The sequence below is a fragment of the Oryza sativa genome, chromosome 6, assembly GCF_034140825.1.
Source record: "Oryza sativa Japonica Group chromosome 6, ASM3414082v1".
Lineage (NCBI taxonomy): Eukaryota > Viridiplantae > Streptophyta > Magnoliopsida > Poales > Poaceae > Oryza > Oryza sativa.
Genome location: NC_089040.1, coordinates 20,694,244 through 20,718,929, shown reverse-complemented (window position 1 = coordinate 20,718,929; position 24,686 = coordinate 20,694,244). Strand labels below are relative to the sequence as shown.

The following is a 24,686-nucleotide window of genomic DNA, read 5'->3' as shown; positions in this document are numbered from 1 at the left end:
TAAAAATTAAAATAAATTCCAAAAATAGAAAAATAAAAAATAATAGTTCAACTAGGAATATGATTTAAACTTAAATTCGACATAAAAAGTAAAAACTATTGAAATAAGAGACCATCTAGAACATATGACGAGATTAACTAAAACTTGAAATAACAAAAAAGAATAAATTCTGTAAATATAAAAATAATTATAAGAGTTCAAGTAGAAATATAATTTATAAATAAAAATATCGGAATGAAAAATATGGACTTCTAAAAAAACTCCATCTAGAACACAAATGATGACAAATAACAATAAAGAGGGGGAGAAGCAACATGTTTATAAAGAAGTAGAATGGTGGCGGTTGATAGGACATTTAAAAGCTATTAACAAAACCTCAAATAGAATCCCAATGACGATTAAAAGGAGGGACGACGGATGGGCCGTTAAGCAGCCCGGTCATGGCGGTTGGCGGGACTTATAGAAAGTAAAATATAAACCAAAATAATAATTATGTTCGATTTTTAAAATCCTAATGACAATAAAGAGAAGAGGTAGTGAACAGGCCGAAGAGAAGTAAGATGACAAATGACAAAAAATATAGGAGAAGCAACATGTATGTAAAGGATTAGAGTGGTGGCGTTATATGGAATATCTAAAAACTATAAACAAAACCCCAAATAGAATCCTAATGATGATTAAAAGGAGGGACGATGGACGGGTCATTAAGTAGCATGGTCACAACGGTTGGCGGGACTTCTAAAAAGTAAAAAAAAATAAACCCCAATGATAATCATGTTCGAATTTTAAAATCTCGAAGACAATAAAGAGGGGGCAGCGGGTGAGCTGTACATGAGTACAGGGGTAAAGTCGCTGACAGTTTGGTGGAACTTCTAGAAAGTAAAAAAGAACCTAAATGGTAATTACGTTTGATTTTTAAAATCCCAATGAAAATAAAGAGAAGAGGCAGTGGATTGACCGTAGAGTAGTATGGTGGCAGCATTTGACGAGACTTCTGAAAATTATAAAAACAAAACCCAAACGAGACAATAAACTCTAAAAACTATAAGGTCTAATTTTTAGAGGTTTTAGTGAGAACAAATAGAAGTAGTGGTAGATCGAGGAAGCAAATAAATGAGGGGTGACAAAATATTTAGAAGTAGCAACTGACATAACTTTTAAAAAATATAAAATTAGAAACACAGGGATGATAAGGTTTGGTTTTTCAAAGTCTTAAAACAACGAGATATCTATTTAACAAAATTCTAAGTAAAACTATATTAAAAAATAGATAATTTTATATCAGTGCTAGCCGCGCAATTGTGCGGGCCACCCAGCTAGTTGTAAATAAACCACGATCGAATCTATAGAAGTATTGGTTTATACGTTCCTTTTAGTTTCGACTTTAGAGATAATTTTGTTCGACATTCGACGCGTAGCATCCTCCGGTTTTATACGGCTGAAGGATGCCATTTAATCACAGGTAAGCAATGAGCCAATGAGGAAGAAAAGATAGACTTATTATGTTAGAATAAAAGCCCATCGGTTCAGGCCTGGGAGAACGAGAATCTGAGTATGGGCTGGCATGCAGGGCGGGCTGACAGCCGGCGCCAACGATTCTCATCTGTCGGGAAAGGATAGGTTCACTTCAAGTCCCTCAATTGTCACCAAGTCTAAATTCTACCCTGAACCACAATACTACATATGACGTGTCCCTTAACTCCCAAAACTAGTGCAAATAAAGTCCCAAGGTGGTTTGAACGGCGGTTTCAGCTGCTGGCGTGGCGTCTATGTGACACTTAAAGTCAGAAAAGAAATGGTGGGACCCACATTTTACAATCTTATGTTTATAATATGATATTTTGAAATTTTTATCCAATTTTTGGAAGTTTTTTTCCTAGGGGTATTTTGGTCATTTGGACAAAATTGCACAGTACTAACAGAGGCTAACCGGACGACGATAGTAAATCGTAGAAGTTAAGCAAAAGTCAATAGCATATTGTAGAACGTGACAAAGTCGGTGGCAAATCGTAGACGTATGACAAAGTTAGTGGTATATAATGGATTCTCTCAAAAGAAAGAAGAAGAAAGAAAGAAGGATTTCACCGAACACAGGCAAATGACAAAAAGGCAAATTACAAATGTTGAGTTTTACATGCGAAAGGTAAGTTTCGGCAGGAACATCAGCCGAAAGGGGGCGCCTCATGGCATACCACACATCTTGCACAGTCTTGACCAAAGCTCACGAGGGCCTTCGACCGACCTGCTGAAACCATCTAAACCATCAAGCATTGGCTAAGTCCTAGACGGACGCCAAGGGTGATGCCCTTAGGCAAAACCGAACGACGAAGACTAAGGGGTTCGCCATCATACCTGGGCGAAGCTGTGTAATGAAGACCGAAGGGTTTGCCTCCAAGCTCATCAAACAATCGAAGATCTATAGTTGGCGAAGGCCGTAGGGCGAAGCATGAGGCCATCGCCCGAAGTAAGAAATGCCTTCGGCTAAGGGCTTGGGAGGCACAGCGGCCCATAGAGGCCCTTCGCCAACTAATGGGCCGGCTCAAGGAGGCCACCTTAGGGCCCATGAATACAAAAGACTCTATATACCCATTGTAATATTCCTATCATAAGGGTAACCATGTAAATTCTCCTATACTAACCAAACCCTAGAGGGTATGCAGGGAGGAGCTAGAGTACAGAGGGGGTGCCCAGGAACTCGGTCAATAAAAATTTGTAGCTATACCTGACCTATTTTCACCATGTGTGCACCCCCCTCTATATAAATTTAGATACCCGTATTAGCTTAAATTTAATATAAAGCAGAGTAAATTAAACAAGTGGCACCCCCTCCATCTCACTCTAGCTCTGCCCTTAAGGGTATGAGCCTGTACTAGGACTATAAATAGCCCCCTAGGGCCATGTAATGGGGGATCCCAAAAAATTTTACCAATTAATATATCGCTTTACTATTCCAACCACTCATTGAGTTTACCACGTCCTTCGACGTGAAGCGATTATCATTCGACAACAATCATTAATTTCTAATCTACCCATCCATCTCACATAATTTTTATTGAAGCTCAAATATAGCTGGTTATAAATCTGTAGTCTGTTTTGCTTCTCTCTCCCCTCCTTACTCCTCCATATAAGAAAAAAAAATATAATATGACAACGCGTACAATTCACTTACATCACCTTTTTTTACTTGCTGTTACACACAAGAAAACCTATGCTATGTGAGCTCAGATTGACACACTGACAGACTGACATTGTCCAATAGGATTATTCCTTGTCCTTTGGTTCTCTGGGGGTAGCACAAACACGGATCGCATGCATGCTGTGTTGCAAATCAAATCGCAATATACAACTAGTGTACCAGTGATAATAAACCTTCAAGAATCAAGATGTGTAGTGGCTAGGAGTATCATCTAATCTGGCCCAAGTTGACGTTCGCTTGTCTGCGGACCGTTGTGGCAGTTGCATTTGTTTTGCCGTCTCGTGTGTATCACACGCTTTGCTAGTTGCACGCTGCCATGATTTTGCATCGGAAGAGTAGAAAGCAAACGCCCCCCAAAAGGTTCGCACGTGAATGGCATTGGAAGCGTACATTTCTGCAAGAATTTGTCCATTTGCGCGGCAATTGAACTACTTTGTACTGCTCCCTCCGTTTCGAAATGTTTGACTCCATTGACTTTTTATCATATGTTTGACCGTTCGTCTTATTCAAAAAATTTAAGTAATTATTAATTCTTTTTCTATCATTTGATTCATTGTTAAATATATTTTTATGTAGGCATATAATTTTACATATCTCACAAAAATTTTTGAATAAGACGAACGGTCAAATATGTGCTAAAAAGTCAACGGTGTCAAACATTTCGAAACGGAGGGAGTATTTAACAGGGTAACTTTATGATAGAATTGAATGTACTCGTTATTTTAGTTTTTTTTCGTTTGTCAAACATTTTGATCTTTAACCATTAAATTTGGTTTAAATTTTAGGAATTCGTGTAGTTAGCAACATGTAAATTATATATTATAAAATTTATTTTTCTCATGATGAATCTGAAAACATTAACATTATGGTGTTAAATGATATAGATTTTTAGTAATTAACTAGAAAGGTGGCCCACGCGATGCATGGGCATCCGTATTATTAAAACATGATATTTAATTTATTTTTTTCCGAAATTTCATCTCATAAGGGTAAACTATAGGGTGGCCATGTCCAAATATCATTCATGTTAGATGATAAATCAAGTCCATATGAGTTCGACTTTTGGATCAAGTAAGTAAATATTATGTACAATATTGCTATAAGCACAAACTGTGATAGTAAGAAATTCAAAGTTATTGTGACTGAATCGCCTTATGAAGATGCATGATTTAGTAACAACCAAATTAAGGATAGATTAACGGTTGGATTGTTTCTCCATTCGTAGAAGTTCAAAATGTTCATATTTTTCCACACTTTTAAAGAATTGAAGACTTTTTTATGTTAGGACACAAATCATCTACACTATTGCTTGGTTTAGTAGTGCAAAAATATCAGCAATTGTTTAAAGCCTTTTTTTTTGTTTTTCACATGTTCAATTGTATTCTTCGAAATAATATTTGTTTGAAATAAGAGAGAAATTATATAAATTTAATTAGTATGTGTAGTGTTTATTGACAGTCATGATCACTTTGGTAATCACTTTTAGCTGCCTTAGGTACGATGCTTTTTGTCATATGTGCAGAAGGTAAATATGAACATGTGTTGTGCAGAGGCCTGAAGAGAGGTCTTTAGAAGCTTTTTTTTAATTTTTTTATGAAAGATATATATGATTGCCTAATTAATTAATTAATAGGTCCGTCAGTTTAAGTGAAAATCGATGGCAAAATATTTTTATTAAAAATAGTATACTTTTTAGCACATGTTTGACCGTTCGTCTTATTCAAAAACTTTTGTGAAATATGTAAAACTATATGTATACATGTAAGTATATTTAACAATGAATCAAATGATAGGAAAATAATTAATAATTACTTAAATATTTTAAATAAGACTAACGGTCAAACATATTTAAAAAAGCCAACGGCGTCAAATATTTAGAAACGAAGGGAGTATAAATTAGTTAATATAGATCATAAATTGATAATTAATGGTATAAAATATAGTTGTGTAACCTTTATTTTAAACCACGTGTTTTTTAAAATAATGTTTCTAAATAAAATTATATTATATTGTTAATATAATGGGTAAAATAATAGAATCCTAAAAATTTTATTTCCAAAGATTATGGATCTAATTTATTTATGTATATCTTGTGATATATATAATCTATGCTTATAAAGTTATAGTTCTTTAAAATTTAATATCACTAATTATAGTTACGATCTCATCTATACATGCGTAGAGAAAAGAGGGGAGGAGATGGAAGCGGATGTAATTTTTAATGATATATGTAATATATATTTATTTGTTTTTAATCGTACGTCACGTTACAGTTGTACTTTTTTTGTTTTTTTATGAGCAGTATGTAAGTACCTTTCTCTCGTCGGTGCGGTGAGAGAGATTATGTGTGAGGTTATTAATAGATTTAATTTAATAATCTGAGATAAAAGATCTACTAATTTAAATGAAAATTGATGAATAAATGTTTTACTTTTTTCCTCAGATTTTCTTAAATTTTTTTCTAATCTATTAAAGTTCATTTTAGAACTTAAAATATTAACAGTTAATATGTGTATTAAATTATTAATTTGGTTTTCTATCTCATCTAACAAGAAGAAGGGAAAAAAAGAAAAAAAAAGAGAGTACGTATGTATGCACGTGCACGTATGTGGAACAGTGGAACTTTTTTTTTACGTGCAAAACTTTCACAGGTAAACATCTATACCAATATAAAAAGGAGGAGTTGGTATCTTGCAATCCTACGGCCAAATCAGTCCCCAGCACCTCATGTGTGAATTCATCCGTCTATATTTATCTATGCTAATATAAAAAGGAGGAGTTCACCCCTCCAATCCTACATGCCAAATCACCTCATCTTATCTTATCCGTTCATCCGCTAGGTGGAATAATCTCATCCGTCAATATGTTATGTGAAATCTTCCACCGATTCGGCGACCCCGCGATTACTACGCCGCACTTCCGCCCGCAAATTGTTTTCTTCGACAAAACTGCCGCCTGCCCTCCACCCCACCGGTGGCCGCGCCTTCCTACCACCGGCACCATCGGGCACACCTCCCTTCCCCTGGTGGCTGCGCCTCCCTACCGCCGCCGCGGGCGCCGTCGCCTGCCCCTCAAATTCCGCCGGTGGCTACGCCTCTCTACTGCCGGCGCCGGCGCCGTCGCCTGCCCTCCAACCAGTCCGCGCCTCACCGCCGCCAGCGCTGGGGCTCCACCCCGCACGTGCCTTCCCCACCGCCGGTGCCCTGAGGTGCAGCCGGGAAGAAGCATCCGATGCAGGTAACGGCTTCATTCACTCATGGACAAAAAAATCCAATGGATTGTTCTAAGACTACAAAAAATTGCAGAAAAATACTCAGTGTATTTACTCAAAAATTAGATTGGTTGGAGGCCTGGCTGACTTCAATGTCAGTGCCAGCACGACTTCATGGATGAGCTCCATGAACTTGGCCGCATCTTCTTTGTCTATGAGCCATCAATTCCCTGTATCAGTCCATCATCTAAATTTGTTTGATTCCTGATTTTCCAGGGACTATATGAGCCTGATCTCTTTGTTTCAAACTATCACTCCATCATCTAAATTTTTGTTTTTTTTGTTTGATTCCTGATTTGTCAGGAATTAAGAGCACAAGACAACGAGATGATGGAAAGCAACACTGTCTACTAGATGCAGTTTGTTAACAGTGAGTATTTCTTTGGTGAATTTAGTTTGCACTGAAGAACTGCACATGCGAAGGAGGGATTATTGTCATGTGTCAAGGTTAGGGATTATGGTCACTTTTTTTCTCATATATATGCACTATCGTCTTGTTCTTGCGAACACGGTATCTGCACTATTTTCATTGAATCTTCTAGCCCATGCAAAACAGAATGTTGGTATATGCCAGACACACTACTATCCATAATTTTGCCATTGTTTATTGGTCAACTTTTTCCATGATTGATAGAATTCAATTCCATATCTTTTTTATCAGCACCAACATTAGCTTCATTCCTTAATTATTTTCTACTTGCATTAGAAAGGGGACTTCAGATCATGTAGGCCAATCCTATACATTGGCTGAGCACTCTCTTCAAAAGGAAGAATGTGATCACAAACAACAATCTGGGCATGACCTTCTACCAATGTATGAATACTAATTGAATATTTGATTTTTTTTTCTTCACATACACTAATTGAAATACTACTAGCAAGAGAGCTATATATAATACAGTAAGGTGGTTGTTCATCACAAATGAAAGTCAAGGATGGTTATTTAGCAAAATTATTTCCGCGTTGATCTGGCCCTTCATATTTCTACTGCTTATACTGTATAAATGGCATTTTTACATGATTTTATTAACTATATTATTGCTGTACCTAGAAGTTATGTAATGTGATTCATTTGTGAATGACAGAAATTACGAAATATGGAAACTGTTGTTTGATGTTTTCTCATACAGAGCCATATGCCAATTATTGTCTATCCAAGCGCATGTTGTTAATTCATTCTAAGAATTATTCCTTCTGCCTGACCATTCTGATCTTTTCTTACTATATTGAGATACAGGCACATCACGCCTCTATTGCAAAATTGTGTCTGTGTGTTTTTAATCAGTCCATCTTTTGCCAAATTGAGATACAAGCGTTTTTTTTGACCTTTTCCCACTTGCAGCCATCCAACTAGCTAACAACGACAGCACATTTTGGTACCTCTTTTTGGCTTGCTGCTTGGCAGCTACATTTCGATTTGTTAAAACAAATTCAGCTACATTTGGCAGGTAACTCCAAAATATTCTGATTAGGGAAAAAAAGATAGCTAATGCAGTTACTTGTCAACATACCCTCATGTTACTTTATGAAATGCAAGTGCCATGGAAAGGTTATATTCGAAGTTATAGCCATGTATGTGCGTTGTATTTTCTCACATTTATCTTACTTTCATCTGATATACATAAGCACTATATGTTCCTCCACTTATCTGTTTACTATCTCTTTCAACCAGTTTTTCACTAGCAAAGTTCTTTGCAAGTAATTGCTTTGTAATCTGTATTGTGCGTTGTTACGTAAGAAAGGATAAGTGGATGAGAATACAGTTGTATATAGCACAAACACAAGTATCGGGGATTTGATGTATATACTGTTTAGATCATGAACATTTAAGTTTTGAACAGGTTTATTTACAATAGCCGACATATAGTCCCTTAATGTATTATGAAACCCACAAGGAATTTAATTATGAAATAAACATCATAAGTTTATATCATATTTTTACTACCACTATTAATATGGGTTGTGCATAATAAAAATGTTCTCTTGCAATATGACGAGTTTGATTTATATTAGTTGGAGAGGATATATCTGGTTTAATTGATATTGGCTTATACTAGTTATTACTGATATAAAAAGGAGTTACATTCTTTTTTAAATGCACACATAATTCTCTCATTTAATCCACAGCTATCAGATCCTGCCGTCTAACGGCTGAATACTCACTAACCCCACAAGCGGATGCGCCGAGTTCGACCGCCACAAATTCCTCCGTGCGCTAAGCCCGCCGCCGTTCTATCCTCTGACGATGATACGGATACCTCCTCCCTCCTCTAACGCCGCTGCGGGTATTCTCAAAACGCTCTCCTCGCCGCCCAGGCCATCGTCTCCTTGCGAGTTTGCGACCCATCCACCGGCCACGCGACGACGGTTCTTCTCGCCGCCTGTTGTTGCCCTACTTACCGTGCTCCTCGCCATCCTCACTGCCATCGGTCCTTCTCACCGCGTTGTCGTTGACTGCCTGCCAGGCCATTGTCTCTGCGCACCCCGTCCGTCAGCCCTTCCTGCGCCCGTGTGCTGCCACGGGCCACATCCTCCTCCCATGGATGGATACTAATCAATACTATTACATTTGGATGCTAACTAATATTGGTATTTGGGCTGTCTTTGCAGAGCAAAATTTATTATCGCTCTCTCCCACACAGCCAACAATCCTGTCCACCGATCCGTCCTAGCTACTGTTACTCTTTCGGAATTGAAGTAAATAAGATTCTGTATTGCTAGCTTGACTACTTCTGGCCTGTGTTCATGGTGTTGCTTATAAAAACTCGCTGCTCATGAATTGCTTGTCAAAATGTCTGTATGGTTTGTCTTGAAATTGTGATTATGTTGTCTTGTATATATATCCAGTATCTTTAGATGGAGAAAATTCACATTGTTATACTTCCTCTAAGAGTTTCAAATATTTGGGATTTGACAAAATATTTTTTTTATTCCACCATGCATATTATTTTCCTAAAGAAAGAGAATATTTATTTGTATCAATTTCATTTCCAGGTTCCTTTCATTATGATCACGAAAACTCATGGATCTGTTGAATTGTTCTACAATCTGTCCTTACCCACAAGGATACTTAAGGTGTACACTGATCCCCTAAATCATACTGTCGGGTACTAAGAGATCCATATTCAGGGTATGTGGATTTTTTTTTCTTCAGTTTTTTGTTTTTATTTTTGCTTCCCTTTGTTCTGCCAAATTCCAAAATAAAGAACGCATTTGAGCTATCAGATTCCCTCATATAGTGTGGTTTGTGACTGTGACAGTGTATCCTAACATCTTGTTTTCCCCTGTCTACTAGATATGCGCGAACTTTTACTGCCGAACATTTTTTTTCTTGTATGCGACATCTTTCAGGTTTATTGTCATATACTCCAATAATCTTTTGCTGTAGACACTGGTAAGACTTTGATGTCATGTATCATCTACGCCATTTTCTTAAATTTTGGCTACTAATGGCTTGGAACCATATCATGAAGTGGTGACACTGATATATTCAGCCATGGTTTCATATCAGTTATCCTGTTAAACTACGATTTTCTTTTCTAGCTACGAAATTTGGTTGGTCAATGGCAGGTTCACCTCAGAAGCTGCAAGGAAGGATCATAATCAGATGTTCTCATCTCTATGAGTCCGTACATGTTTATATAAAGAAATTTTGGATTGATGTACACTCTATTATCCTTGGTTGATAATGCCTAAAATTGAATCTAAAACTTCTATTTTCTATTCTTTTGTAGAATCAAAGTACTGAACACCTTTGATAGAACTAACATTTGGATATTTATATTTTTCTGTGGTAAAGTATTTAAAATCTAGATGCCCATTACCTATTTGTTGAAATGCGCGTCCAGTTATGTGGACCTGAGATGGCATCCGTCCCTCTAGGCTGCACTCATTTCTATCACTCAGAACTCACCCGTTGTTCCTATTTCTTAGAACAACATATATATTACTTGCATGCATGATTTAATGCAGATTGGCATGTTGGAGTTGTTTTGTCCAGGACTCCAAGTGATCTCATCAGCTAATGATGGTAGATAATGCTCTAATTTGAGGGCAACATTATGTATTCTATAGTGATGCAGTATTCTACGTGGATATGTATATATGTGCCTGTGGCATGCCTGCCACTTATGAGTGAGGACTCAGGAGCACGCTACTCAAGAATCATGTTAGAGTTCAAATGATGATTTTCATGATCTATAAAACGTTTACTTATTATTCTTGGAACATGAAAGGGCTCTAGCAGGGTTAATTATATTTTGACATTTGATTTGTGGACTCTTTATGCAAGTGATTCTGAATTTCTGATCTAATGTGATGATTGCAATCCACCTTTTTAGTTGCTTAGCTGTTCATGTTCTTACATCACATTTTTAAAATTCTTATGAATATTGTTTTTCAGTTCTAGAACTCCATTCTAACCAAATTGAATTGACTTCTCCATTTCCTTCAGACAAGAAAACTTCTCCATATTATAGGGATTGAAGGAAATTATATACTGTAGTCTCACTATTTTGTGCAGCTTTTTTTTTTATCAAATTGAGTTCAAGTTTAATACTAGCATGCACCACTAAAGAAATTATGGCTTACTTGCATCTGGTAGTTCTTGACCCATATATAAGTTTCTTATGCTAGATAAAAAAATAACAAAATATTCACACTTTCTGAATCAAAAGAGAATCTTATTTTGTGGTGCTGAAAGTTCCCTTTTTTCTTTTTGTTTGCAAGTTGGCGTGTACACATGAAAATAGTGGTGTTGGAGCAAACATAATGGAACAACGATAGGCCGTCATTGGACCTTTAGAATAAATCGGATTTCAAACGTGTCGTTTGGTTGGAGCAAATAAGTTTGCTTTTTTAGGTAAAGCTTGTAAAGGTTTGAGAACTCCCTGTGCCATCTGTTTTTTTCTACCTTTTTTATGCTGTTGGGTTTGTAACAGTAGAAAAGGAGGAAGATGGCAAATCGGTGATGCTTCTGCTAGCCGAAGATGTTCATTAAAATGCTACTTAGTCAATATTTTATTTCAAGTTGATTTTTCTTTGCAAATGAGTTTCTTATGTCCCCACCCCCTTCATCTATTTTGAATCATATCGTGAACATTTTCATTATATTAGCTTATTTATCATACTCTTACTTCAATTCTCCCATTATTTTGTAGGTGATATCTGATTATTGGATTGGACACAGTTTATGCATGTTGTAGGGATTTATTTTGCACGTTTGTAGCATATTGTATTTTTTTAAAAAAAAGAGATTGTTTTTTTAATTTACTTATAGAATGTCTCTTAGCAAAGATATCATGCTATTCAATTAATTCAAACTATACATGATAAGAAGCAAAGATGTCATGCTATTTAATTTATTCAAACCTGAATTTATTAGGATGACGTATACAACCACACAAATAAATTTCAGTATGTATAGTCTATGTGTTTCTTCCATTTCAAGATCCAACAAATGCTAAGATTTTACTTTGTTTGGTTGTGGTTGGTATACTGGTAATAGGGAGCGTATCCTATGCACACAGGCCCTCGCGTGTACACACCGTGTACACTAACTAAAAATTATCACAAAAAATTCTAGGAAAATTCATACATGTACTTTCAATAATATTACATTTACGTGCAAAGTCGCATCTTCAAATTCATTCTACATAGAGAATAACAAAAAAGATAAAATTCTGACAAAATTGCAACCTTAAAACTGTCAGATTTTTTGTTTTTTTTGTTACGGCTAAAATATAATAAATTTGACGTTAAGATTTTAACCCTAAGTGTAATACAATTGAAAGTATGTGTATGATTTTTTCTAGATTTTTTGGTGATATTTTTTAGTTGGTGTGTACGTGTGTACACGTGAGGGCCTATGTGCATAGGATATGTTGCCCTGGTAATATGCTTGAGAGTAAGTGGAAGTTTATGTTGGTCAAGTGCTAAGAGAATAACAAGTACAGATAACGTTAGTTTTTTTTATCGCTTCTTTGGGATGTGTTTTATAAATTTTGGTTAATATTTTTTTTGGTAGATAACAGTTTTCTATTTTCAATGCACTCCTATGATACATTTTGTGCAAAACGTGCATTGCACGTGCACGATTACTAGTAGTTAGAAAATCTGAAGATAGATATAGGTGTTGCGAAAAAATAGGAGTAGTTACCGAGAAAAGAGGAGAGAAAGAGAGAGGCCGGAGGGAGGGAGGTATAGCACGTACCTGTGTTAGAATAATTGGGCTAGGCCCAACTTATAATATTAAATCTCAAAGGCCCATAATAAATGTTGAGGATAATAATACCACCTCTGGATTTAAGCGAGAAATATCTCAACCTAAATAGGGAGTTATTAGAGGCTCCCTGTTGACCAGTTGAGGTGGGGGTCGGAATGCCACACGCGCGCGCGCGCGCGCGCCGGGCCGGGCCGTGGGCGTGGGCGAGGGCGAGGCTGGCTGGCGGCGTGCGTGCGTCACGTCGCTATCCTTTTGCAGCCACTAACCCACGTTCCCACGATTCCCTCCGCAACAGCGCGTCCACGTTCTTTCTCCTGATAGATAAGGAGGCCGCGAGTCCGATCCGAGTTCCTCGCTTCTTTCCCGGTGTTAGTTTCTCCTTCTCCGCGCCTGAGTTGCTCTCGCTTCCCCGCTTCTGATCTCTTGCGCGCACGAGAGATTGGAAGAAGCAGTGCCTCCGAAACCACACCTTCGCCTGAGATCTGCACCGGGTAGGCGGGTGATCAGGTTTTTGGGGAGTGCCTCCTGCACGACTGCTCATCGCCATGTCTGGAGGTGCGCCGCCGCCGACAGGAGCTGGTGCGCCAGGAGGAGGTGCCGTGAACGACTACAACAACGGAGGCAATTCTGCCTCACCATCCAGCGGAGGGCCATTCTCGGGGTATAATCTTCTCCTTCTACTGCTGTTAGCGCTACTCCTGTTCCCATTGTTAGCGCTATACTGTGTGCGCTATGTTCTTGTTCCTGTTCTACATGATGCCTCTAGCATGTTATCGCATTACTGGTATGTTCCTGTTTCTGACATTCATGATGCGCATAGTATGCTACTGGTTATGTTAAGATCACCCTACACTGCTTATGCCATGATCATAGTTTTAATTTCTAGGATTAAAATATGCCGAATAATGACTATATTTCCAACAATCCAAAAACCTGATAGGTCATTTTCGGTAGTTGGCTTTGCTGCTGCACTGAAACCACATGCTTTTGATGGTTCAAACTATAAGAGATGGAAAGCACGTGCACTATTGTGGTTGACAGCGATGCAGTGCTTCTATGTTTCACGGGGTAAACGAAGTGAACCACCTCTTTCTCCTGAGGAAGAGGCTAAGTTCGAGGCTTCGGATTGCCTGTTCCGTGGAGCATTGATAAGTGTACTCGCTGACAACATAGTGGACGTGTACATGCACATGCCTTCTGGGAAGGACATGTGGGATGCACTTGAGGCCAAGTTCGGAGTTTCTGACGCCGGCAGTGAGCTGTATGTCATGGAGCAGTTCTATGACTACAAGATGGTCGATGACCGTTCTGTAGTAGAACAAGCTCATGAGATTCAGATGCTGGCTAAGGAACTTGAGAACAACAACTGTGAGTTGCCGGACAAGTTTGTGGCGGGTGGCATTATTGCCAAACTACCACCTTCTTGGTCGGACTTTGCCACTTCTCTAAAGCACAAGAGACAAGAGTTCAGTGTTCCTGATCTCATTGGCTCTTTGGGTGTTGAGGAGAAGGCGAGGGCAAAGGACATCCGGGGCAAAAAGGTTGAGGGAGGTTCTAGTGCCAATATGGTACAGAAGAAGAACCCTCATGCATCCCACAACAACAAGAAAGTCAAGCCTGATGTCAAACCCAAGGCTGCAACCAATTTTAAGAAGAAAGGCAAGGGAAAGGCAAAGGGAGACTGCTTTGTGTGTGGCAAGTCTGGGCATTGGGCCAAGGACTGTCCTGAGCGCAAAGACAGGAAGTCTGCCAACATGATCATTAGCGAGGGCGGAGGAACATCGGGGTACGGTAAAATATTACCTACAGTTCTCTCTGTTTTTCATTCACCTGATTGGTGGGTGGATACTGGTGCTAATATTCATGTATGTGCTGACATTTCTCTGTTTTCTTCTTATCAGGTCGGGAGAGGTTCCTCCTTGTTGATGGGAAACGGGTCGCTTGCGGCTGTTCATGGTGTTGGTACGGTCGATCTGAAGTTTACTTCGGGAAAGACCGTGCAGCTGAAGAACGTGCAGCATGTCCCTTCAATAAAGAAGAATCTAGTTAGCGGCTCTCTATTGTGTAGAGAAGGTTTTAGACTTGTGTTTGAGTCCAATAAATGTGTCGTATCTAAATATGGGACTTTTGTTGGAAAAGGTTATGACAGCGGAGGCTTGTTCCGCTTTTCTTTGAATGACATGTGTAATAATCATAACGCTGTGAACCATATTAGCGAGAATGATGAGTCTAATGTGTGGCATTCGCGACTCTGTCATGTGAATTTCGGTTGTATGATGCGCTTAGCTAACATGAGTTTAATTCCAAAATTCACTTTGGTCAAAGGTTCCAAGTGCCATACTTGTGTTCAATCGAAACAACCTCGCAAGCCTCACAAGGCATCTGAGGCGAGGAATTTGGCACCTCTAGAACTTGTTCATTCCGATTTGTGCGAAATGAACGGCGTGTTGACTAAAGGGGGAAAGAAATATTTCATGACACTGATAGATGATTGCACTAGATTTTGCTATGCATATCTATTGAAAACAAAGGATGAGGCATTGCATTACTTTAAAATCTATAAAGCTGAGGTAGAAAACCAACTTGAAAGGAAAATCAAACGGTTGAGGTCTGATAGAGGTGGGGAGTATTTTTCCAATGAGTTTGCATCCTTTTGCGAAGAGTTTGGAATTATTCATGAGATGATGCCTCCCTATTCACCCCAATCAAATGGGGTGGCCGAAAAAAAGAACCGTACTCTAACTGAGATGGTGAATGCCATGTTAGACACTGCGGGGCTTTCCAAGGAATGGTGGGGTGAGGCAGTTTTGACTGCGTGTCATGTCCTGAATAAAATTCCAATGAAGCACAAGGAAGTAACACCATTCGAGGAATGGGAAAGGAAGAAATTAAATCTCTCATACCTACGAACATGGGGCTGTTTGGCCAAGGTAAATGTACCTATAGTCAAAAAGCGGAAACTTGGACCAAAAACTGTTGATTGTGTGTTTCTTGGTTATGCTATCCACAGTGTGGGTTATAGATTCTTAATAGTAAACTCTGGAGTACCCGACATGCATGCTGGTACAATTTTTGAGTCCAGAGATGCTACTTTCTTTGAGAATGAATTTCCTATGAAATATACATCTAGCACTTCTAGTAAAGAAACTGTCATGCCCCATGAGCACTTTGCACCGATAGAACACAATGATCAAACGTCTGAGGAAAATCCTGAGGAGGACAACATTGTAGATACTCGCAAGAGTAAGAGACAAAGGGTTGCAAAATCCTTTGGAGATGACTACATTGTATACCTCGTGGATGACACCCCAAGAACCATAGAAGAGGCATATTCATCTCCTGACGCTGACTACTGGAAGGAAGCAGTACGCAGTGAAATGGACTCGATTATGTCTAATGGTACTTGGGAAGTCGTTGAGCGTCCATATGGATGTAAGCCCGTAGGATGCAAATGGGTTTTCAAGAAAAAGCTTAGGCCTGATGGTACAATCGAAAAGTATAAGGCAAGGCTTGTGGCCAAGGGTTATACCCAAAAGGAAGGCGAGGATTTCTTCGACACATATTCACCAGTTGCTCGCTTGACTACGATTCGAGTACTACTTGCTCTGGCAGCCTCTCATGGTCTTCTCGTCCATCAGATGGACGTTAAGACAGCTTTCCTAAACGGAGAGCTGGAGGAGGAGATCTATATGGATCAACCAGACGGGTATGTACTAGAAGGTCAGGAGGGAATGGTGTGTAAGCTATTGAAATACTTGTATGGCCTCAAGCAAGCACCTAAGCAATGGCATGAGAAGTTTGACACCACGCTTACATCTGCAGGCTTTGTTGTGAACGAAGCTGACAAATGTGTATACTATCGCTATGGTGGGGGAGAAGGGGTGATCTTATGCTTGTATGTCGATGACATACTGATCTTTGGGACCAGCCTTAATGTGATTGAGGAGGTCAAAGACTATCTGTCCAAGAGTTTTGAAATGAAGGATTTGGGAGAGGCTGATGTTATTCTTAACATCAAACTACAAAGAGGAGATGAGGGTGGGATTACACTTGTGCAATCCCACTATGTGGACAAGGTTTTGAGTCGCTTTGGATATAGTGACTGTAAGCCAGCTCCTACTCCTTATGATCCCAGCGTGCTATTAAGGAAAAACCGAAGAATAGCAAGGGATCAACTGAGATACTCTCAAATCATTGGTTCATTGATGTACTTGGCTAGCGCAACGAGGCCTGACATCTCATTTGCTGTAAGCAAGCTGAGCCGGTTTGTCTCAAATCCGGGAGATGATCATTGGCAGGCTCTGGAAAGAGTAATGCGCTATCTAAAGGGCACTATGAGCTATGGAATTCACTATACCGGGTATCCAAAAGTACTAGAAGGGTATAGTGACTCAAACTGGATATCTGATGCTGATGAGATAAAAGCCACAAGTGGATATGCGTTCACACTTGGAGGTGGCGCTGTTTCCTGGAAGTCTTGCAAGCAGACCATCTTAACGAGGTCAACAATGGAAGCAGAACTTACAGCACTAGATACTGCGACAGTTGAGGCTGAGTGGCTTCGTGAACTCCTGATGGATTTGCCGGTGGTTGAAAAACCAGTGCCAGCTATCCTAATGAACTGCGATAATCAAACAGTGATTATTAAAGTGAACAGTTCAAAGGACAACATGAAGTCATCTAGACACATCAAGAGAAGACTGAAATCTGTCAGAAAGCAGAAAAACTCCGGAGTGATAGCATTGGACTATGTCCAAACGGCTAGAAATCTGGCAGATCAGTTTACCAAGGGGCTACCACGTAATGTGATAGACAGTGCATCGAGGGAAATGGGCTTGATACCCACCTAAGGTTGCATAATAGTGGAAACCTGTCCATTGTGATCGGAGATCCCGTGAATTTGGATGGTGAAACAAACTATTGTGTGACTGAGAGAAGAGACCCTTGAAAGGGGCTCATTTTCATGATGTGCTTCTCTTCTTTCCTGCATGGTAGGATGGCTTATGTCTTAATGTGATCCGAGTGGCTTTTCCAAGCAGAGATGTTGACCTGCAGAACATCTCAGAAGGAACACACCTATATGAGTTCGACTGCTAGTCACAGTCTATGAGGTTTGGGCAATCTCTAGATACTCATGAAAGGCCTGGAGTTTGACTTATATGCTCCAAACAGAGGGGATGCGAACGGCAGCCCAGTACCAGTCAAGGTTCTGAGTGAAACCTGATCACACAAAACTTACCATTCAAGGCATAGTCCATTGTTCAGTTGTGGTCTGATGTAGCTCATTTCCTAGGTGGAAGTTCAACTTAACAGTCTCCACCAAAACCCTGGTATATCAAACAGGCACAGCCTTGAGAACATTTCTTATGAGCCTTGAAATTTGGTGGGTATTGTTAGAATAATTGGGCTAGGCCCAACTTATAATATTAAATCTCAAAGGCCCATAATAAATGTTGAGGATAATAATACCACCTCTGGATTTAAGCGAGAAATATCTCAACCTAAATAGGGAGTTATTAGAGGCTCCCTGTTGACCAGTTGAGGTGGGGGTCGGAATGCCACACGCGCGCGCGCGCGCGCGCCGGGCCGGGCCGGGCCGTGGGCGTGGGCGAGGGCGAGGCTGGCTGGCGGCGTGCGTGCGTCACGTCACGTCGCTATCCTTTTGCAGCCACTAACCCACGTTCCCACGATTCCCTCCGCAACAGCGCGTCCACGTTCTTTCTCCTGATAGATAAGGAGGCCGCGAGTCCGATCCGAGTTCCTCGCTTCTTTCCCGGTGTTAGTTTCTCCTTCTCCGCGCCTGAGTTGCTCTCGCTTCCCCGCTTCTGATCTCTTGCGCGCACGAGAGATTGGAAGAAGCAGTGCCTCCGAAACCACACCTTCGCCTGAGATCTGCACCGGGTAGGCGGGTGATCAGGTTTTTGGGGAGTGCCTCCTGCACGACTGCTCATCGCCATGTCTGGAGGTGCGCCGCCGCCGACAGGAGCTGCGCCGCCGCCGACGCCGACAGGAGCTGGATCCGGAGCTGGTGCGCCAGGAGGAGGTGCCGTGAACGACTACAACAACGGAGGCAATTCTGCCTCACCATCCAGCGGAGGGCTATTCTCGGGGTATAATCTTCTCCTTCTACTGCTGTTAGCGCTACTCCTGTTCCCATTGTTAGCGCTATACTGTGTGCGCTATGTTCTTGTTCCTGTTCTACATGCTGCCTCTAGCATGTTATCGCATTACTGGTATGTTCCTGTTTCTGACATTCATGATGCGCATAGTATGCTACTGGTTATGTTAAGATCACCCTACACTGCTTATGCCATGATCATAGTTTTAATTTCTTGGATTAAAATATGCCGAATAATGACTATATTTCCAACAACCTGCACATGCGGCATATATGCACGATGGGGATGAGGGCTACCGGATTTTTAATGGTTAAAATATATGGGTCCACCGATTTAACAGAAAATGAATAGCTAGATGTTTATTAGAATTTTTTATGATATTCTATATTTTATTAGAGTGCCACATGGCAACTCGAGAGTGTTTATAGGTTGACACATGACGGTTTAGAAGCGTTTGTAGGGAGTTTAATGGACTTTTAGTTTATAATAGATATATAGATAGATAGATGTTTAAAGATAAAAACACCTAAAACACTAAGTAATTTAAAAGGTAGTTTAAAGAGCTCTTTGTTCCTTAAAAAGAAGGGAATACTTTAAAGGCTCCTTTAGAACAAAGTATTTAGAAGGAATTACGAAGAAATTTAATCCTATAAAAAATGTATCTACATAATCATTTGGATCAATGGAATACATAGCGAAAAATCCTAAATAATTCCTTTGATTGGCTCAAAACATAGCAAACTTGTAGAAATTCTTTTATGAGGTCCAATGTCTTGAAAAAATCAATCTCTCTCTCTCTCTTCTTATTCTTGCCTTTTTCTTATGCTCAATTTAAACAGTCATTCGTACAGATTCTCTATAATTTTCAATCCCATAGGATTTGAGGTGCTTGAGCACTTCAGTTTACTTTTTTTTTTTTCGAATTTAATAGTATGTAGAAAGAGAACACTTAGGGGTCTTTTGGCTAGCTCCTCAAGGTGGTGGGCTAGATGAACTGGGTTCGAAGCCTCACACATTCTAATTACTCTCTCCGTATTATAATGTATGATGCCGTTGACTTTTTGAACAACGTTTGACTATTCGTTTTATTAAAAAAAATTGTGTAAATATAAAAATATTTATGTCATGCTTAAAGAACATTTGATGATGAATCAAATCACATTAAAATAAATGATAATTACATAAATTTTTTGGATAAGACGAATAGTCAAACGTTGAAAAAAAAAGTCAACGGCGTCACACATTAAAATATGGAGGTAGTATTTGGTAATAGGTCCTTTCCTAATATTTACCGTTTTTTTTAAGTATTTAGAAAAGCCATAAAATTGGGGTGAGAATATGTGATTGATTGGGTTCTCATCTTGTACCGCTTTGCTCGGCGCAGGTTGGCACGTACGGCGGGCGGCTGACCGGACGAACGCCACGAGGGGGCCGGCGCCATTTTTACCTCCCTCCTCCGTCTCACCCGCGTCGCATTCAACGCCACGCACACCACTCCACTCCATCCATCTACTCCACCGCGCTCGCAGTCAATGCGCCACCGCCACCGTCGCAGCCCCCCGCACCGCACTCCCGCCACCACCCATACGAGACGCCGCGCGCGTGTGATGTGAGGAGGACCCACCCAACAAGAACACGACAAGGCCGCCGCGCCCTCGGAAACCTCACCTAGCTAGAGCCTAGAACCAGCGCGCCCACGGCAACGAAGCCCACACAAACCACCCTTCTTCTTCTTCTTCTTCGGCGGCGGCGGCGGCGGCGATGGCGAGGCCGAGGAGGCGAGGAGGCGCCGGCGCGTGGGTGGCGGCGGTTCTTGCTGCGGCGCTGCAGGTTCTTGCGGTGTCCGCCGCGGGGAAGTACAGGGCGGTGTTCAATTTCGGGGACTCGCTGGTGGACGCCGGCAACCTGGTCACGGACGGCATCCCGGACTACCTCGCCACCGCGCGCCCGCCCTACGGCCAGACCTACTTCGGCTACCCCACCGGCCGCTGCTCCGACGGCCGCCTCGTCGTCGACTTCATCGGTATCAACCATTCGCTTCCTTCTCTTTTTCCTTCCGCCCGCATTCCTCCTCCTTGGCCTCGGAGCATTTTGACGGATTCGGTCTTCTTCTTGCCACCGCGCGCGTCCAGCGCAAGAGTTCGGCCTGCCGCTGCTGCCCCCTTCCAAGGCCAAGAACGCCAGCTTCGCGCGGGGCGCCAACTTCGCCATCACCGGCGCCACCGCGCTCGACACCGACTTCTTCGAGAGGCGCGGCCTCGGCAAGACGGTCTGGAACTCCGGCTCCCTCTTCACCCAAATCCAGTGGCTGCGCGACATCAAGCCCTCCTTCTGCAGCTCCACCCAAGGTGAATACGATTCTCTTTTGACTAGCCACATTCCGTTCTATGGATGTTAGTAATTGATTTCTGATCTTTGATGTTGTCCCCCCTCTTCTCTTGGTTCCAAAGATTGCAAGGATTTCTTCGCCAAGTCCCTGTTCGTCGTCGGCGAGTTCGGCGGGAACGACTACAATGCGCCGCTCTTCGCGGGGAAGGACCTCAGGGAGGCCTACAATTTGATGCCTCATGTCGTTCAGGGCATATCCGATGGCGTTGAGGTAGCAATTGCATCTTTGCTGTTGTTCACAGTGCTTGATGTGTGGAGCTTTGCTCTGATTGCTGATGTACATTGCAGCAACTGATTGCCGAGGGCGCGAGGGACTTGATTGTGCCCGGAGTGATGCCATCCGGTTGCTTTCCGGTGTACTTGACCATGTACAAAGAGCCCAAGGAGGGGTATGGTTCGCGTAGCAGTTGCCTGAAGCGGTTCAATACGTTCTCATGGGTGCACAATTCGATGCTCAAGCGAGCGCTAGCAAAGCTCCGTGCCAAGCATCCTGGGGTGAGGATCATTTACGGGGATTATTTCACGCCGGTTGTCCAATTCTTGCTTCAGCCCGAAAAGTTTGGTGAGTTCCTCAGTCCCTTATGTTTTGTTGTAGTAAGGCAATGAATGTTGTAATACCAATTTGTTGATTTGATTGGCTTCTACTGTGGGAGGGAATTTTTAGTCTAATGACTGATACGACTGAGAATTAGCTTTGTTAGTGGCCTAACACTTCTGAAGTACCTTATTCAACATCAGTTTATCAACAGCGACACTTACCGGCTTATGTTCTGTTGAGATGTGCAATGCGCTAAACTATAGCTTGAAAACTTAGATCTAGGTATTGATTATTTGGTGTCTTGTCTGTGATTGATCATGCTCTGAAGGGCCTGATCTGCTTCCAAAAGTGGTATTATTCACTGCTCAAATTTACATGTCACAATTGCTTGTAGTGCTTTTTTTTTTAATTATTGTTTTGGCACTTTGAAATTATATATTGCTAGCAGTTTCAGTTCTTAATTGTCCATGTTCTCCCAAAAGCTTGGGCAACATCCACAGATGAGTCTTGCTTTTGAGATCAAAAGTTTATTTTGCCCATACAACCTGGGCAGCTCAGATCTTGACCTTAGCGATTAAGTTATTGAACACATATAAAATTATGGCCAGAGTTGGTCTTTTCTAGGAGCTACATCAAAATCCTAACCTCAATATTATTTGCAACAGAAAATTTTAACCTGGTGTCAAAAGAACCGTAAGGACCTGTAAAGTGTTTTCATAGTTCAACTTAAACTATTTAGAAGTCACCGTCTTGAATTGAGAAATGGCAAATGCTTCTCTCGAATATATTTCTACCCTGGTACTGACTCCTTCTTTTTTTATATTTCTGAATAAAACTTCCTGAAGCTCTTAATCTCTTGAACTATAAGTACCAGGCCATCACTAACTGAGCTGACTGACCAGTTTGTGACCCAGCAGTATTTTCATATCATGGCTCTTCTCATCTCTTGGATTTAGTGGTTTACCCCTCTTGTAGAAAAAGTTACATATACTGCTAGCTACTCGAGAAAGGCTTGCATCTTGGTGGGCCTGATATTCTTAAAGATTTTTTTGGACTGCATTCTGAATGATTAGAGAAGTGAGGCACATATTGGTGACATATCTGTGTCGGAAGGAGAATCTTATACTGACCGTTTTGGGACATCAATAGATGGGCACATATTTGTCCATGGTCCTATTATCTCTGTGTTATTGGCAACAGCAGCATGGTTGTCCTTTATTTTCTTGAGCTGATTTCATCAAATTATTATTTATTTTCATGACATTCATGATAGTGATAGTATTTTGTCCTGACTTCATGTTGATAAGGAGGGAATACATCCTTGCTCATATAAGCAGGATATGCATTTATTCCAAGAAATAGACCTATGGTTTTTTCTTGTCCAAGTGGATACAGGGAGTTGGTACCTGACTTTTTTGCTCTAAATCCAGGATTTTACAAACAATTGCCTAGAGCATGCTGTGGTGCTCCTGGGACGGGACCTTACAATTTCAATCTGACGGCCAAATGCGGTGAGCCTGGTGCCACTGCATGTGCCGACCCCAAGACACACTGGAGCTGGGATGGTATTCACTTGACAGAGGCCGCATATGGACATATCGCGCGAGGTTGGTTGCATGGCCCATTCGGGGATCAACCTATCGTACAGAATTCTTGAGCTCCTAGTTGTTTTGTCCATCGTACCTCTAGGGTATCAGAATAGCACAGCAAATTGGATCAGAAAGGTTGTTTCCATATAGTTGTATGTATATCTCCTTCGATTCGTTGCGATCAGGTAAAAAAGAAAAGTTGAGATAGAGAGGTCTGAAATTAAAGCATGATTTTGTTCATTCATCAGGTGAGGTGGTATGAGTAAAAAAAGGTGTATTGCACAAAGTGGTTAACATATGATACAGAGTTTCTTTGTGTGTAGCATCTGCTTATCTAATTAAAAACCAGTATGGTTCCTAACTTGCAACTTTGTCTGAATATATTGCGTGCCTTAGTTTACTTTTTACATAAAGTGGCCGCCAGAAGTATCTATTCTCTACATTGGCATGGTTCCTGGGAGAAGAATCTGAAATACTATAAAAATTGGCAGTGGGTTGGATTGTGGGACTTATGCGTTTCATGCTGTGCAGTTGAAAGTTGGAGACCTGAACCTGATCTGTATGGTCCCTTTATTATATTCCATGCTTGTTTGCCATATGTTGAACAGCTTTGCAGGTCCCAGATTAGTGGGAAGACAAGAAGCTTCAGCTTGCAGACTAGCGTGGATCCCACTATTTCTGTAAGTGATTAGCTGTGTAGAAGCTTCTGTTTATGCAAAACAAAGTGGAGTTATCATGATGACCTGGCAAGTAATGTTTTTATTCCTGAAGAGTCGAGGCATATGGCATGACAGATATGTGCTGTATATGAATAGTGCATTTTTAATTGGAAGATGATGTAAACCAAAGGACCTGGTTATAAAATCAGGAAAGGGATGTACTCGCTCCCTCACTCCATTTCAATTCATGTTATAAGATATTTTAAACTTTTTAAGGGCCCCTTTGATTCACAGGATAGGAAAAACACAGGAATTGAAGTAGTAGGTTTCTTAAATCCTACAGGAATTTGCAAACACAGGAAAGATAATAGAAGCCATTTGATAGTGCTATGGAAAAAACAAAGGAAAGTTTCACAAAGAGGTCACATCTCTTGCTATTTTTCCTATGAAATGTGAAGGATACAATTCTATGGAAAGTTTCCTTTCTTTCCTATGAATCAAAAGGACATGTAGGAAAAAATCCTTTTAGGAATTTAAATCCTATGAAAATCCTTTGCCAATCCTATGAACCAAAGGGGCCCTAAGTTAACATTTTTTTACCTTTGATAAGTTTATAAAAAAAAGGTTACATCATTTTAATATAAAACAAATATATTATTGAAATATATTTATTGTTATATTTAACGAAACTAATTTGGTGATG

At 40.6% G+C, this 24,686-nt stretch overlaps 2 protein-coding genes and 2 long non-coding RNA genes across 4 annotated transcripts; all 4 read left to right on the top strand.

The window, feature by feature from the left end:
* The first annotated feature begins 6,137 nt into the window (after window positions 1–6,137).
* LOC136356834 (uncharacterized) lies at window positions 6,138–7,089 on the top strand. Its single transcript, XR_010741860.1, has 2 exons — window positions 6,138–6,433; window positions 6,771–7,089. It is a non-coding gene; the product is annotated as an uncharacterized lncRNA (long non-coding RNA).
* Window positions 7,090–7,140: 51 nt separating this feature from the next.
* Window positions 7,141–9,688, top strand: LOC107281424 (uncharacterized). Its single transcript, XR_010741861.1, has 3 exons — window positions 7,141–7,281; window positions 7,810–7,915; window positions 9,462–9,688. It is a non-coding gene; the product is annotated as an uncharacterized lncRNA (long non-coding RNA).
* Window positions 9,689–13,099: 3,411 nt separating this feature from the next.
* Window positions 13,100–14,942, top strand: LOC136356833 (uncharacterized). The gene is made up of 2 exons (XM_066311312.1): window positions 13,100–14,476; window positions 14,592–14,942. Exons 1-2 carry the CDS (start codon window positions 13,236–13,238, stop codon window positions 14,614–14,616), a joined length of 1,266 nt encoding a protein of 421 aa, XP_066167409.1. The 5' UTR covers window positions 13,100–13,235; the 3' UTR covers window positions 14,617–14,942.
* Window positions 14,943–20,281: 5,339 nt separating this feature from the next.
* Window positions 20,282–23,685, top strand: LOC4341207 (GDSL esterase/lipase At5g45910). The gene is made up of 5 exons (XM_015788124.3): window positions 20,282–20,832; window positions 20,942–21,157; window positions 21,260–21,408; window positions 21,486–21,759; window positions 23,166–23,685. The coding sequence occupies exons 1-5, from the start codon at window positions 20,571–20,573 to the stop codon at window positions 23,390–23,392; spliced, it is 1,128 nt and encodes a 375-aa protein (XP_015643610.1). The 5' UTR covers window positions 20,282–20,570; the 3' UTR covers window positions 23,393–23,685.
* Window positions 23,686–24,686: the final 1,001 nt, after the last annotated feature.